Genomic DNA, 15950 nt, shown 5'->3' with positions numbered 1-15950 from the left:
TTCAGCGTTGGTTAACTTTCTCCTCACCATGGCTGATTTTCAACCTCTATTGGAAGGGGAATCTCACAAAGGAGCAAAATGCAACCACGTGTCTGAAACTTGAATTTCACTATTTATAGGGTAGGGGAACTGCAGCAACATGTAAAGCACGCTTTCCTTGTGGTATCTGGACAAATTTAGGTTCATGAAACTATGGAAGCCTATTTCAGTCAAACATCATCATATTTCTGATTCCCACACGTGAAATCAAGAGACTATGAATATGGTGGCGCTTAACTTTTGTGCATGTGTATATATTAATTCGGCTCGTACGAAAAATCTCCGACCCTTAATGTATATTGTAAAAAAGTAGACAAAGCTGCATATAATATTTTGGATGAATAGTTATAGCTATATGTGGTGAGAAAGCAACACATCCACTGTACACATGCATAACAAATGTGAATGTGTCAAACTCTAGTTAGTGCCCAAACATGTTTTAATGGAATTTGAAGCCCATTCACTTCGCGCTACATATTTCTAAGAAGGCGTTTCGGTTGTCATCGAAGCATATTACATCATAAATTGTTTCACGACATGACATCAAATAACGTGTAATATTTGAATCTACAATATCAATAAACATACCTCGCATCGAACCTAAACAAAACACACCCACAATATCCAAAACAATTTATAAATGTCTATCTCTCTACTATAACAAGAGACAATGTGTTCCAGACATGTCTGCTACATCCAAATATTTGACTGAAAAGTGTTCGTATTTCATGATGATATAATAATATTTCATCTGAATGAGGGGGGCACGGGTGGCCCAGTCGTCTAAGGCGCCGCGATTCGCTTTGCAGAGTTGCGTCCCTTGGGCACGCCAGAAACCTATGATTGTGGGTTCGAATCCCGGTTCGCCCCGATTATGTTTCTAGGTTTGTCAGCATCATATCCGTGCTCGTGGGTTTCACCGAAGTGGTAAACGTCTGAGATCTGCATCACTTCGGGCTTTCCTCCCACATTAAGCTGACACGCCGTGATATGACTGGAATACTGTTAAAAGCGGCGTTAAACCCAACTCACTCACTCATTCATCTGAATGATTTAGTCGAAGTAATGAATTTGCATGACTTTATACTTACTATATTCGTCACTCCTGTTGTAAATGAATAAGGAATATGGGTTATATTAAAAATAAGACCGTTTTATCAATAAAACAGTTTGCAAACTAATCCATACAATACGTGACCACAGGCATTATAAAGAATGCATACAAACAACATGTAGGAAAACAATAACCTACCAGAGCATGTAGGACTACTTACAAATCATGGCAATTTAGTGATAAACACTTTAAAACACCACCACCACCGCTACCACTACTACTACTACTACTCTTACTACTACTCTTACTTCTACTACTACTACTACTACTACTACTACTACTACTACTACTACTACTACTACTACTACTACCGTTACCTCTACTGTTACTACTACTACCACTACTACTTAATGCGACGCGTCCCGTCAGCACTCAAATATTTCATAGGAAAGGTACATTTACCCTTTGCTGGTTCCACAGTTTCGTCTTAGTAGGTATACACATATTCTGAAGGAAAGAATAGACGGAACAGTCACATTACAAATATAGACAAACATTTCTTTCATGACTATTTTTAATGATACACCAAGTTTTTTTTTCACACAATACTACAATGTTCCATTTATTGGTATGTTGTTGTTCATTCTAAAACTTTATGTTTTTTGCTTATAGTAATGTGTAACTTCATCCATCTTCAACATGACACAAATTGTCAAAAGTGAACTGGCAAAAGAAGAAAGCAAGAAGAGAAAGAGGACATTTACATATGTAATGGGATATACCTCTAAACATTAAAGGGGCGGTCGGGTAGCCTAGTGGTTAAAGCGTTCGCTCGTCACGCCGAAGACCCGGGTTCGATTCCCGACAAGGGTACAATGTGTGAAGCCCATTTCTTGTGTCCCCCGCCGTGATATTGCTGGAATATTGCTAAAAGCGGCGTAAAACCATACTCACTCACTCACTCTAAACATTAAAAATAAATTTTAATATTTACTGATATATTTTTGTATGGGAATGGACTGCAGTGGGGAATTCAGGTAAAATAAAACTTACATAGACAGCTGAATTAACGAGACAGCAGAGATGGTTAGCAAAAAGGTGGTGACTACCCGCAACTCTTGTTCACAATGAAATGTAGGTGTGCCTGCGTTTTCTGGAATGTGAACACAGTCAATAGAACAACATGACCAAATATACAGGTAATTCTTTGATAGTATTTGGGAAGGTGATCAGTAATTTGGTATTGGTTAACCGAGATCCACCATAACCACACATCAGTACTATCATTGGCTTGACTCTAAAACCTGAAGACATGCACATACCTCTTTTGTACTGGAATCCAAAGCTCCTTAAGATCCGCACGATGAGAGCTATTGCTTGGTCCAGCAAGTATCACCAAATCAATACAATGAAGGAAGGACTTCCTTTATATTCACAGAAAGGGTGAACTTCAATGTTTGCAAAGTTGATTTGCAACTCTGTACACCACTTTCCCACACAACAAATCTAACGCATCAGTGATGAAAATTATGTCCGAAGCAATTCCCTATTCTGACTTTCCCCCGTGTCTTTTGCAGGTAAACAATTGACTTGCCTTTGCATGTTTGTGACGGGTTCCACCAATGGGGCAGGATGCGGTTACCTTTTCGCGAACACCTGGTATCATTACTTTTTGACAGTAATTCATAAACCCATGCCTATGGTATAGACGGAATCGTACAATCGACTGTTTTTGGCAGATATTTTTTTTATAAATATGGAAAGGGTTGTGTAGCTTTTATTAACAAGTATTCCGTGTCAGTATTACATCACACGTATAACCAGAAACAAAAGTTCCTGTGACACGATATAAAACAAGTTTACAGATTTAATGACGCATGTTCAGTACAGAAATGACGTTTTGACAAGAGAAAGATGCAAGAACAGAATTGTCAATCCACACGTCAGTAGCATGTGTGTTCCCCTCCCTCTTCGTATCTTCATCGCTCTGAACGGATCAAACGTCTAACACAGTATTGTGGGATGGCATCCCATATCTCCACAAGCCTGTCTCTCAGTTCCTGTACTGTAGTCGGAGACGGCGGTCCATTTCATTCCACATGTGTTCAATAGGAGAAAGATCTGGAGAGCGAGCAGACCCTGGGATCACATTTACGTTGTTCTGTCCAAGTCCTTGTTGAACAATCCGGGCTACATGGGGTCGGGCGTTGTCATGCTGAAAAATCATGCCAGGTCCATGTTGAATCAAAAACGGCACAACGATAGGCTGGATGACCTCGTCGCGGTAACGCTGCCCGTTAAATTTGCCATTGATCGCTTGCTAACAAGTTCTCTGTCTCTCGGTGACTCCTCCCCACACCATAACACAGGTCTGAGCGTAACGTTCACCACGACGTCGGTGTACTCGTATTCGGCCATCGCCGAGGGAGAGGTGAAAACGAGACTCGTCGGTGCACAGAACCTGTCTCCACTGAATTGCCGTCCAACGCACTCGCTGTCTACACCACTGAAGACACAATCGGCTGTGATTGTTGGTCAGAATTGGGCGTCTGGTTGGTCTCTTCGCAACAATTCAATAACGTCTAAGACGGTGACGTTCAGTCTGTGCGGATATTCGTCAAAGGCCAGGGATGATTCTCGCAGTGATTGTTGCAGGCTGGAACCGATTTCGCAGATGGGTGGTTCGAATCCAACGATCTTGACGGACGCTCGTAACGGGGGGCTTGCCGCTTCTTCATCCGTCTCTTACAGTGTGTTTGCTGCCACCGCTGCAATAACGTCAAATGGTGTTTCTGTGCACGTTCAACCGCCCAGCAACTTCACGCTGCGACGTTCTTGACTGGAGCATACCAATGGCTCTCAAGCGGTCATTTTCAGATAGGCGTTGCATCTCCAAACTTCAAATAATAATTGAAATTTGATGTTTTCCCGTGTTGCAGTTGTCAAGACAAGCGAAAAAACGCATACCGAATCCCCACTACACGCATGCTTTAATATCCCGGTTTACATCATTAATTTTGCTTGATTGCTGCATGAAAGACACTTGCTCTCATCACATCATGCTTTTCTGTTGAGGTTGCGTTTGTGCTACATGTTTTCATATTTACATATCCGACTTGAACACAAGAAAGGTGTTTCTTGTATGGTTTGTTTGTTTGTTGTTTAACGCCGTACTCAGCAATATTCTTCTTGTATGCAACAGATTGGAAAGGGGTGTCACAGGAACTTTTGTTGCTGAGTATAGTTATACCAGTGCCATCAAAGATTCCGGACAATATTACAAGTGAAAGCAAGTGTCATCTGAGAAAACAGTATACGAAATTTTGGCCTTCTTCATAAATAACATCCACGTGAAATTTGTGAATAAGGGATTTAGGCAAGAAGTAAGCGACCCCATGGATACTAATTGTTATCCCCTCCATGTGATCTGATTGCTTAGGCATGCGAGTCAAAATTACCAAAGTCAAAACAAAACTAAGCTTCAGGTATTTCAGATAGCCGGTTCCTTTCCACTGGTTTATCAAACTGAGGTTGACATAAAAGAGACCAGTTTAATATCTGTGCATACAGATTGAACGTGACAATAAAATACCCACAATACTGTATGGGGTACTCACATTTTGATTGGCATTCTGGAAGGTGGTGTTTAAATAAGAAAACGAACGACTTTATTGATAACATCTTGCATATCGCGACGTATCAATGTAGATTTTTACACCGTTATATAGCTAGAGTGACGACAACTTAGTGGAGAGAGATAAATGTATGCTGCTTGTTATCTATTACCTGTTGTTAATCTGTTCTTATCACAACATATCATGCATATATACCTCTCTTCACTTGTTAGTGGTCACTCTAGCCGGATAACGGGATAAGAATCTCCATTGAAACGAAGCTCTGTGCAATAAACTATAAGTTGAATGAGGGACTTTAACTTTCCAATAGTCAACTGTCAAGCAGGCACTACTCCAGCAGCTCCTGCCTTGGATGTCTACATTTCTTTTTGAAGTACAAACGAGCATGCCCTTTCCACGAAAACTTCAAAGAACATCATACGGCTTTTGCTAAAAGTTGTTTGATCAGGATCACAGCATTCAATGCCATAATAAAGCTATCAAAAAGTTGTATGGTAGACACATGAAGGACATTTCCAAATTTGACGCTTCAGTGACAAAAATGATGTCCAATGTTATTACCTATTTGACTTGTACCATGTACATGTATGCCGACATTGTTTCAGGTCAACATTTGAATTGCATTTGCACGTGTTTGTAACAGTTGGCAACGATGGGGAAGGATACGCCCACCTTTTTGCCAATACCTAGTATTATCACTAAGCGATAGTGATTCATAAACCCATGCTTATGATATGATCGGAATCGCCCAATTGACTCTGCTTAGAGTTCTTATCATTATGGAAAAGGTTTTGTCACATTTGTCAGATTGAAACACTGATAGGCTGAAACTGCAAATGGTTATGGCTTACACGTTTGATTAACATGTTAACTGATGGCTTAAACTGACGCTGCCTACAACACACAAATGAGTGCTTCTCTGTAAATAGCTATTTTGATTATTGCAAATGACAAGTGTTCAAAGTCTACTGCATTATTAACCCTCATTCGACTAAAGCAATTATGTGTGATATTCAGTGCACAATGACATTACCTTTATCTTCCTCGGTGCATATGGTGCATCCGGGTTTGCATCTCTGAACCTTGTCTTCCCAGACAGGTAAACAGCTGGGACATGGCTTCTCACAGACATCACCGTAGTATCCAGGTTGACATTCCACACATTGTCCGCTGTCCTGTTTGCATGACTGTTGATGTTCTCTGCAAGTTATGCTGCAGTTTGCTCCAAATCTGCCGTCAGTACATGTTGACAAGCAGACCCCTTGATCATCACAAGCAAACCCATTACATATATCTTCACACGAATGCTGGCAGTGATTCCCATACCGATTACTCTTATATTCACTTGAATCGTTACTGGGACTTAGATAGCAATGTTTATACCCTTCTGCACAGGGGATGTTACACCGTGGACCTTGGTATCCATCTATGCAACCTAAACAACACACGATAGCACCATTATCACCCACTTCACATCTGGACTGTTGACATGTTTTCGGGCAGACAAGGTCACAATTCTTATCTGCAAATCCCGTTTTACATCCTTTAATACATACTCTAGTGCTGTCGCAGTCGTTGTGTAGACACTGTGGACATTCAGTGGCAAATAGTGGAGTGATGATGACTGAAATATTAAATGTGAATCACTCATGTAATGACATGATAATGAATGCGTTATCCTTTATCTAAGCGGATAGTGGACTAGGACATTGAGAAACATGCTTACCCAAAAGAAGACTGAAAAGGTATTCACTTTTCCTCTGTGACTTCTCTGTCCCACCTACAAATGATTCACATATGTCACGACACGGTAATATAAACATGGTTTACAAAATGGAAGTTTACGATGAGATCATTGCTTTTTCCTCGTTTGGTATATGATTTCCCTAATCTCACAGAAGTAGAAAGAACTATTTTTATCTGTTTTGTTTTCACTTTTACTCCACGTATATTTTTATTTTGAAAAAAAAAGCCATACAAACCCATCAGTGTATTTAGCGTTCCCATTGTTGCAAACGTAATAGTTCTGTAAACCACAAATCAGTGTATAGTTAGTTGTAACATTTTGATAAATATCTGGTTGATAAACTAACTTGACGATAACAAAACCATATGTGAGATTTTGAAATTGTTTAAAGAAGAACAAATACATGCAAACCAATTGCTATGCTGTCACTGGCTTTTAGATGTAAGTTCTTACACCTGAATGTATCAAATACTATGGAGGTACACACTAGAGCATAAGACCGATTCTTTATGTATGCCTCAAGTGATATACCCGAGGAAAACGGGAACTTATATTAGTACAGTAAAAAGGGCATTATGACTGCCCTGTAATTAGACTTGCTACAACATGTGATACCGACACTTGGAACAGACCTGAGTGCTTAAACCTCGTTATAACCTCGTTTCCCGTATTATATGTTAAAGTTTACAATAGAGATGTAATGCTTAATATACTGAGGTTTCGGAAATATTAAAATGACATCAACAACAGAATCCTTCACAAAAGTACATATGGTAGTATGAAGTCATAAGGGATGGCATATGCTTTGGTATAAGTCAAAGAGATTTGTTAGTTGAAATTCAGCACTCTAGTACTCCTGAAAACAGGGGTTCGATCCCCGGCCGCGTCATACCAAAAACGTTAAAAGATGGTACTTGTTATTACCCTGTCTAGCGCTCGGCATTAAGGGCTCGGCTCGGCTAAACAAGGACTGGTCGGCTCGGAGTCAGTATATCTTGGACGCGACGTTAAACCCCATTTCACCTCAACCTAACATATAATGAGCTTACAGCGTTACAGTGACGTAGCTAAACACGTAATCCCCAAACACATTCACATCAACCGAATTTTAGCACAGCCGTCACGCACTTGGCAGTAATTCTCTTGCTGTTTTTAATGGAACTGCGTAGCCTTGTTGATTAGACTCTTCGTCGCTTCACATCGGCATAAAGCCATAATAAATATGTCTTTACAGTAGTGTTTATATAAACTTTCTTATTTCCATAAATTTGACACACTTCTACAAGACTCCGTTCTTTTAATGTATCTGTAATATTATTACGTACATGCATACGCATGACGGACGCACACGCGCACACACATACATACGTATCCGCGTATGGTAATGCCACTTGCTTTCCTTTACCCACCACTGAGTCAAGCATTATACTTACCTAAAGGTAGACCGTATGATTGAAATCACATAAACGGAATCTTGTACTTATATGTTATTTATAAGTTATACTTTTCCAAGAGAGTAAACTCAAAAGAATACCAGCAGATCTAAATTTCGGCTTAATATTAACTCATGATAACCAAACAGAACATGAAATGCCTACTTTTAAACAGTTTTATATATCAGTCAACATGAAAGAGATCATTGACATTTCTGCAACACACTGAAAGGTTGATAAATTTAACAAATATTAATTTGAAGTAAATCAATTTGTAAACAGTTTCAATTAGTAACGACTCAGATCGGCCAGTATTATTTGTGTGTGTTTTTTGTTTAAAACCGCAGTCATCCCTATTCAAGCTATATGAACAAGACCTGTAAGTAAACATGTCGTTACTAGGCAACCATTGATTCATATTTTGCACATATATGAGCAACGTTGGGGTACGCTGGCATCCAATCAGGCAAGTTTCCGAGCCTCACCACTGATTGGTGGTGTTGTCAGGAGTTACGAAGCTTCCCGGCTCACTTACATATGGTCTTAACTTTTGTTTGCGATTAGAGCGGTCTGCCTGTTTATGCAGAATTTGAAAACCATTATTATCTAGCAAAACATGTAATTACATGAAGTGAAATAAAGTGAAATTATTTTGCTCATATATTCATTCTTATACAAACTATACGATGATACGAGTTAAGATGATAAACTTTTCGTTTTCTTTAAAAAAAGTCCTGGATAAATGATTTATACGGAAACAACCTTTCTAATACTTAACATATATACTGATACATTACCGCTAATAATAAACAAAGATGATGTAGTTTAAACTCACTTATCCTTTGTCGACAATACAGCACCCTGAAATGTATAAAAGGACTAGGTGTAAGAAAAGACATTCAGATATTGATTTCTATTATTTCAGACTAAGTTTTAATGCAAATCAAAAACTTTTAAAAACGTTGGATGTGTTTTTTTTACAAAGCTTAAACACATTACGCGCACCAGCCTTGAACGACAATTAGTTGACATTTTATTTCACTGTCACCAGTTGTATCATACATGAATGCAATTAAATAATTAACTTGTGTAGAGTTAAATTACAAATGATAATCCAACCTTGTCCTTCTGTAAAGTGTTAGTTGTTAGAGAATTAGTCACATGTTTTGTGATTAATACGTCACTCGTGTGAAGACCGTCAGTCGTGTCATGACACATCAGTGGTTTCCTGTCGTGTACCAGGCGTTTTTAAGCAGATCTCAGTTACTCCACTGTTGAAGAAACCAAGGTTTTATCCTGATAAAAGCAAGAACTTCAGGGCAGCCTCCAACCTGTCCTTTATCTGCACATGTCTGGAAGGGAGGGTTGCCAATAGACGGTTTGAGCATCTCCCCGAGAACTGTCTGTTCGATACATACCAGTCTGTTTTAAATCAAAAGTACAGAAACAGCACTGGTGTGGGACCATAATGACATCATGTCAGCAATGGATCATCACGCTGTTTGTTCTCTTGAATCTTTCAGAAGCCAAGTGGAGTCTCAAAAACTCGTTTTTGAAATCTCACACAAGAACCAAATTTAACCCAGAACAAACTGTAAATACTTCCTTCCTTGGTCCACGGTAATTTGTCACTTACTTATTAATTAATGTCCTGTTAATGAAATTGTAATTAATATAAATATTAGTTTCAAATAAGATTGTATGAGATTAAATATGATGAGGAAGTAGCTTTCCACCGCAGTTAGCAATATCTCAGCTGTATGACATTATACTAAGTCCCAAAAGAAACTGTGCATATGATGTTATATAGATCTTAGAGTGGTGGTTGTGACTGCCAGACCTGTAAGTATTATGTCGGAGAGTGTTCAATTATTTCACTGTGAGTAGCTACGATGGAACATAATGAGCAGCATGCAATGGCACCTAAATCTCGTCGTTCACAAGTGTATCCTAACATTAATCATTTACAATGGGGAACTGATTGACATTTTAGCACGTGCCTTTCATTTATACATAGTATGTTATATCTGTAATATTGGTCGTTAACATACAATCATTTTTTTAATTTGAAGTTAACACGATATACGGGTTTTCAATTGGACGAGAGGTCGGTCATCTGATCGCGAAACTGACGTTTATAAGTGTATGGACGACACAATTTGACCTTAATACGTTTTTCACGAGACCGTGTTATTGAAATGACGTAAATTCTGACGGACTACTTACACATTCCTGGGGATACCCCTGGGAATTCCGCAGCACGAATACATACAGAAACGTTCTTTCTGATCATTAAGACCTTTTAATTTTGAACTGAGCGTGGTAGTATACACTGAGAAACTTAAGAGAGTTTGAATGCACGATCGTTCACGAATATCCTCGTTACGACCAATCCTAGGGAACGAAACGAAGAAATGCACATCCAATCTATCGACTCGATCCGTGTCTAGGCTGACAGTGACAGTCTAAAGCAATCTATGAGTTTACCTTAGGATCTATTTGACACATCTTTAATCACCTTTTAAAGACCGGCAAATTGATCAATGATGACTAAAACATGTAACCGCCATGGGTTCATTAGCAACTCCCGAAATCTCTCCCGTCACGTTTATCGCGGGGCCATTTTGAGGTCTTGTACTTGATGTAAATGTATACGACGCGCTGTCATTGTGACTGGCTTAATGAGGTAGTTCTTAACAGACCTTTCTCATTTAATGGTGATATTATGTGAATACATGTGTTGCACAAGATGTTTCTGAAGAGCAAGCTGAGCATCCATACGCTCATGTCACCTCTCTTTTTGAGGAACTATTTTATTCTGCGATATACGTAGCTGGTTGTTGTATGGCTGTCAGTGTAAACATGAAGTCACACGTACTAGATAAAATTGTGTATAGATCTTGGCCTACATTCTTTGAGGTAAGAAATTGTTATAAAAATTATAATAACTGACTCTCACTTTGTGTGATCGTCGCAAGCTCAAACGTTCATACAGTTTTGCCCTCACTCTATGAAGGTTCATACTCCAATGAACTCACACAAAGTGAAAGTCAATTCTTAATTAAGTAATTTCGTTTTGGGCTTGCATGGATGGACGAAGCCTCCGCGCATCGGCCTTTTGCATAGGTTCATTCCTTCGATGATATATATAACTGCGAACCACATCCTAAACTGAGATCCATGCAGGACTGTTAGCCGTTGAAAAAACCCATCTATTTCAGCGCGCGCAGTGAACACTTTCATACACGGTCACCATGGCAGCTTGCGAAGCCAGTACGCTTCACCGCTAGTACATGCCTACCTCATTTGTTTGTTTGTTTGTTTAACGCCGCACTCAGCAATATTCCAGGTATATCGATTCTAACCATGTTGCTATTTCTAGAAAGCTATAGCTAAAAGTGATAAGTTTACATTTGCTAGTGTAAGATAACGTACACGAAAACTATGGTTGAAGCTATAAGGACCGGATATCCCAGAAGCAGAAGTGAACCACCTTTAGCTGACTCACACACTGAAACAAAGTAATATACACGTTGAAGAAACACGTAATGCCACCCTTTTCTTCACAAGCATGGAATATAAATTGTACAATATGATGTGTATGTGCAATTGAAGTTATATATATCTAAAAAAGCGCCCACCTCTCCCCAATAAAAAAAATATTAAAAATAAATTGAAAAATAAATAATAATAATATAAAATGTTCGGTCGCCGTGTACTGTTAAGCCATGTTTCAGTTTGATATTTTCACAAAGTATGTGTTGCAATAAGTATTACCTATGTACTCTTTTGTGTCTAGTTCACAAAAATTTCCGGTGTACTTGGCCTTACAGTTGATGGTGCAATGTCCATTATGTTGGTTACATATATTGGTGAAGCAGTTCTTGCTACAGGGATGCTGACAACGTGATCCGTACCATCCAGGTTTACACCCCACAGAACACTCCCCTGTTTTATTGTCGCAGAATGAGTATTTATCGTCAACAAGGGCACAGTGTGGAGGACAGTTCCTGTGACAATACTCTTCAGGTACAGATGCAGGACAGCCACCCGATTGCCCGTCAAGTGCTGAAAACATTAAGAAGACGTGTTTGGTATTTAGGGCTTGCAGTATGTGGATAGCTAGGCGTGAAGATGTAAAAATGAAAAAAAGTCTTTTTGTATACATACATGCTTATATGGTGGCAGTGGTAGTGTATGTACGATTTGGTTGATCAAATGAGATGTAAAACTCGCATATACCTGTTGTCATCACTGATTTTCAGTGATCCATGCATATACTTTTCATCACTATTTTGTTACCTGTGATCGTCACACCGAATATTTAAAGGTTGATGTATTATGTCGTAACTGCTTTCGGGCGTCCAGTGCGACCCTAATACAGTTACTAAATGTATTGCCGTTCCTGGTCCTTGTGGTCAATTACACCATGACATTGCCACTCGCCTTGTCCGCCGCGGCTCGGATCCGTCAAGGAGTGATTGGACTAACGACACTTACTCCAAGTTGTCTCTATCAGCATTCACACACGCATAATAAAGAAACGCAACACCAGTTTTATACTCACATAGTTTTACTTACTCTCAGCCCATCTATCAGTACAGGGCAGGGTCAGACCGACCAGACTCGTCACTAACTGGGGAAACATAGAACGATCGGGATTCGACTCGATCGATTGTAAACCGCGCTCTCCTCTCCTAATGTTGAAGGTATCATTTTATAGTGTTCGAGCCTGGCCTGTCCTTGTCACATGTCACAATACCACATTTTGATTTGTTAAAAGTTAGATCTGACCATGAACTCATGTGTGTCGTAATCGGAAAAATACAGAAGCCGACGTGCCATATTGCTCATCTCTCTATTGATTTTGTGACACGCATCCGGAAGCTCCAAATGAAATATACCTTGAAACTCTCTATTTGTTTCATTAACTAATGGACGATAGCCAGGAACCAATCCAAGGATAATTATGAAATGTCCAGAATACATTTGTGATAAATGTGAAATGTCTTTTATCTATTAATTCCTTTCAAACTAAAAGCTCTGCCACAAACTATATCTAATGCAACTCCTCATTGCAGCTATAATGGTTTTATTTGTTATCATTTTCTAATGTTTTTGAGATGCATTTTTAACCTTATAACAATTATGTATAAACACAATATTCGTATCTTAATTTACCTACACGTCTTTTTCAAAAAGGATATAATCGATTTGACTGAGTGAGAGAGTTTAGTTTAATGTCGATCGCTTAACGCATTTCAAGGCTGTTAAGACGGTTATCACTTTGCTCGGACTCACCAGCACGTTTGGTGCTGACAAACCTAGAAACGTAATCAGGGCCAAACCGGGATTTGATCCCACAATCATAGGTTTCTGTCACGATTTGGGGACGTGGGAAATCTGCACACTCTATTGCCTGAGAATGGAGGACCCGTTCTACTTAATATCATTCAAGGGAACGGATACCTTGACCATGACGAAAGTTTTGAAATTATAATTATAATTTTAATTCGCATCTTGAAGACATAGGTCCAAAGATCAGACAAAGCGTAGAAGCAGTGGTGCTGAAAAACCGAGAAACATAATCCCAGCGAATTGGGGATTCGAACCCACGATCATAGGTTTCCAAGGGGACGCAACACTACGCAGCGAAATGCGCCGCGTGACACGACTATGCCACAGGTGCCCCCTAATCGATCTTTAAAGCTGTTTGGGACCGGAATTAAATTAAATAGAAATACAAGAGTTTGTGTATTGCTGTCAAAACAAGTTTGTTTCTGAAAACGATACCGACATTAAATATATATGAAATAATTTCTAAAGATACGATCAAAGAGGTTTCCATTTTGGGAAAAGCAACCTATATTATCTATAAATAGACAATGCCTTATAGAAAGTGGTCAAATGTAACATATATTATATTGGGCAATATTTTGTAATCCCAAATATATCATATGTTAAACGTATTATCATTGTTACTTGTATTGTCGTATAATCATTGAAATTGAAAAAGAATAAGTGGATTTAAAAAAAATGCGCAGTTTTAACTAGAATTTGGTTTTGCTCATAACAACAAATGACTACACCCTACTTACTTTTGATACATTAAATGTTATGACTATAAATGTGTTTACAAATCCGAAAACAACAACAACAATGGCCAAAATACTAGTCTGATTCTGATTCTGATTAATGCAGATATATGAACATAATAAAATGTATGACAACATGGCGTGTCACGTTAAGCAAGAGCATTATAATAAACTGAAAAATAGTAGGTCACAGTAACAATCTACATGGTAAACCAGTGCTGACAAACAGTCAATTTGTATGGACATATTTGAGTTAAGTTGTCAACTCGGTGCGAACAGTGCTGTTGATAAGAAAACGTGAGAAATAATTGTTTTTTTTAAAACAGCAAAATGCAACACTTCAGCTGATGGTAAATGAATATTCATTATTAATAGGAGCGGTCGGGTAGCCTAGTGGTTAAAGCGTTCGCCCGTCACGCCGAAGACAGGGTTCGATTCCCGATATGGGTACAATGTCTGAAGCCCATTTCTGGTGTCCCCCGCCGTGATATTGCTTGAATATTGCTACAAGCGGCGTAAAACCATACTCACTCACTCACAATCCAAAACCACAATAATATGTATCCGTGGTATATTCACAAGCTTTCTTTCTGTGGAAGAGTATAGCCTCGACCTCTGTTACTCACCTACTCATAAATGTTTTATATTTTGAATGTTGAAAAGATTCTGAATAATCTAAAACCAAACTTATAAAAACGAAATAAGAATGTCAAATAATTAAAAACAACAAAAGACAGATTTTCCTAACGATATCAACTTTCGCTGCCTACACAGAGTTAGTTTGGCTAAGTAACTAACATGATTGATGTATCTGCTGCCGTTGTGGCCATGTTTAAAATCTTATCGGAATTTGAATTTCAGAGGTGATCTCGTATCACCATGTGTATGGGGCACGTTCAGACCAAGGTCATTGTTGGGTAAACGTTTGTACTTTGAGACAAGAGACATCTTAACCTGCAGTTATTAGCGGATGGCAGGAACATTCATACATAAATGTTTACCCGATGAATTATAGGTAATGGACATTTCTCACCTCAAAAGTATCCTCCGATACATTATATGAAAGGAAAAACAGTTTCGGTCATGCATAGAAATACTCACTATGTAGTTGACAGACCAGAAGAACAATGATCAGCTGGATCTGAAAGCCCATTCCGCATCGTGTCTCTAGAAACAAAATAAGAATCAGTGAATGGATCTAAATCCTGAAATAATAGTGACAAGGCACTGTAGCTCACCTAGATATAGCCAACAGTCTAAAATATCTAAAACATACTGAGAACGGGTAAAAATCATATAATTCAACAATGTTTCTTAACACCATCTACCGAAGTTGCATAGCATGAAAATAAAGCTCCCTTTTGCCACCATCTTTCGCACAACAGTTCAACTTTGAACGCCTTGTAGTGTTTTAATACTATGCGGATCCACTGATCGGGGAACAAATAAAACCGCACTTGAGCAATGACCAGTACCTGGATACCTGCGGTATATAAATGTATAGTGTACTACTACTACTACTACTACTACTAAAAATAAGAGTAACTAAAATCACACTTTGACAAGATATTGATAAGATGCATAGACAGATAATTAAGCCGGCTGCGACCAATTAACATCTGAGCTAATTTACCTAACCTATGCGTGGGCGGAGGGTCGGAGAAAGCTATAGTCTGGAGACCTGAGAACTAAAGTGTATTTCTTAACAAAGGGAAAACCCAAATAGCAAACTTACTACTAAACAAATACGGAATATGTAAAGTATAAAGCTCTGAACATAAGCTATCCAGTGGTACCACTAAAGATTAACTTCCAGATATGTAAACTTTTTGAGGAGGCAAACATGATCATGAAGACATGGGAAATGTATATAAGTGCCATCTTTCCGATGCAAGAGAGTTAACTGACTATAAAAGTCCAGTTTCCACCCTTGCCGAACAAGGCTGG

At 38.8% G+C, this 15950-nt stretch overlaps 1 protein-coding gene and 1 long non-coding RNA gene across 2 annotated transcripts; both read right to left on the bottom strand.

Annotated features, from left to right (window-relative positions):
• Nucleotides 1-1522: 1522 nt before the first annotated feature.
• On the bottom strand, nt 1523-9296 carry LOC139448666 (scavenger receptor class F member 1-like). The gene is made up of 5 exons (XM_071230219.1): nt 9176-9296; nt 6455-6508; nt 5762-6352; nt 2147-2246; nt 1523-1600 (listed from the first exon to the last, which is right to left on the bottom strand). Exons 1-5 carry the CDS (start codon nt 9294-9296, stop codon nt 1552-1554), a joined length of 915 nt encoding a protein of 304 aa, XP_071086320.1. The 3' UTR covers nt 1523-1551.
• A 2046-nt stretch (nt 9297-11342) lies between these two features.
• LOC139448584 (uncharacterized) lies at nt 11343-15184 on the bottom strand. Its single transcript, XR_011652099.1, has 3 exons — nt 15105-15184; nt 11686-11976; nt 11343-11419 (listed from the first exon to the last, which is right to left on the bottom strand). It is a non-coding gene; the product is annotated as an uncharacterized lncRNA (long non-coding RNA).
• Between the last annotated feature and the right edge of the window lie 766 nt (nt 15185-15950).

This window comes from Haliotis cracherodii, unplaced genomic scaffold, assembly GCF_022045235.1.
Source record: "Haliotis cracherodii isolate W230 unplaced genomic scaffold, xgHalCrac1.p SCAF_7, whole genome shotgun sequence".
NCBI classification, from domain to species: Eukaryota; Metazoa; Mollusca; class Gastropoda; order Lepetellida; family Haliotidae; genus Haliotis; species Haliotis cracherodii.
The sequence above is the reverse complement of the archived record's forward strand: the minus strand, read 5'-3'. Positions and strand labels throughout refer to the sequence as shown.

What these genes read in the sequence shown, in the direction of transcription:
- LOC139448666 (XM_071230219.1), bottom strand. Translation starts at nt 9,296, where the DNA reads ATGCTCAAACCGTCTATTGGCAACCCTCCCTTCCAGACATGTGCAGAT. An exon ending in ATGCACCGAGGAAGATAAAG is followed by an intron (nt 2,247 to 5,761) that starts GTAATGTCATTG and finishes TTCACATTCCAG; the next exon opens with AAAACGCAGGCACACCTACA. An exon ending in TCGTTAATTCAGCTGTCTAT is followed by an intron (nt 1,601 to 2,146) that starts GTAAGTTTTATT and finishes TCTTTCCTTCAG; the next exon opens with AATATGTGTATACCTACTAA.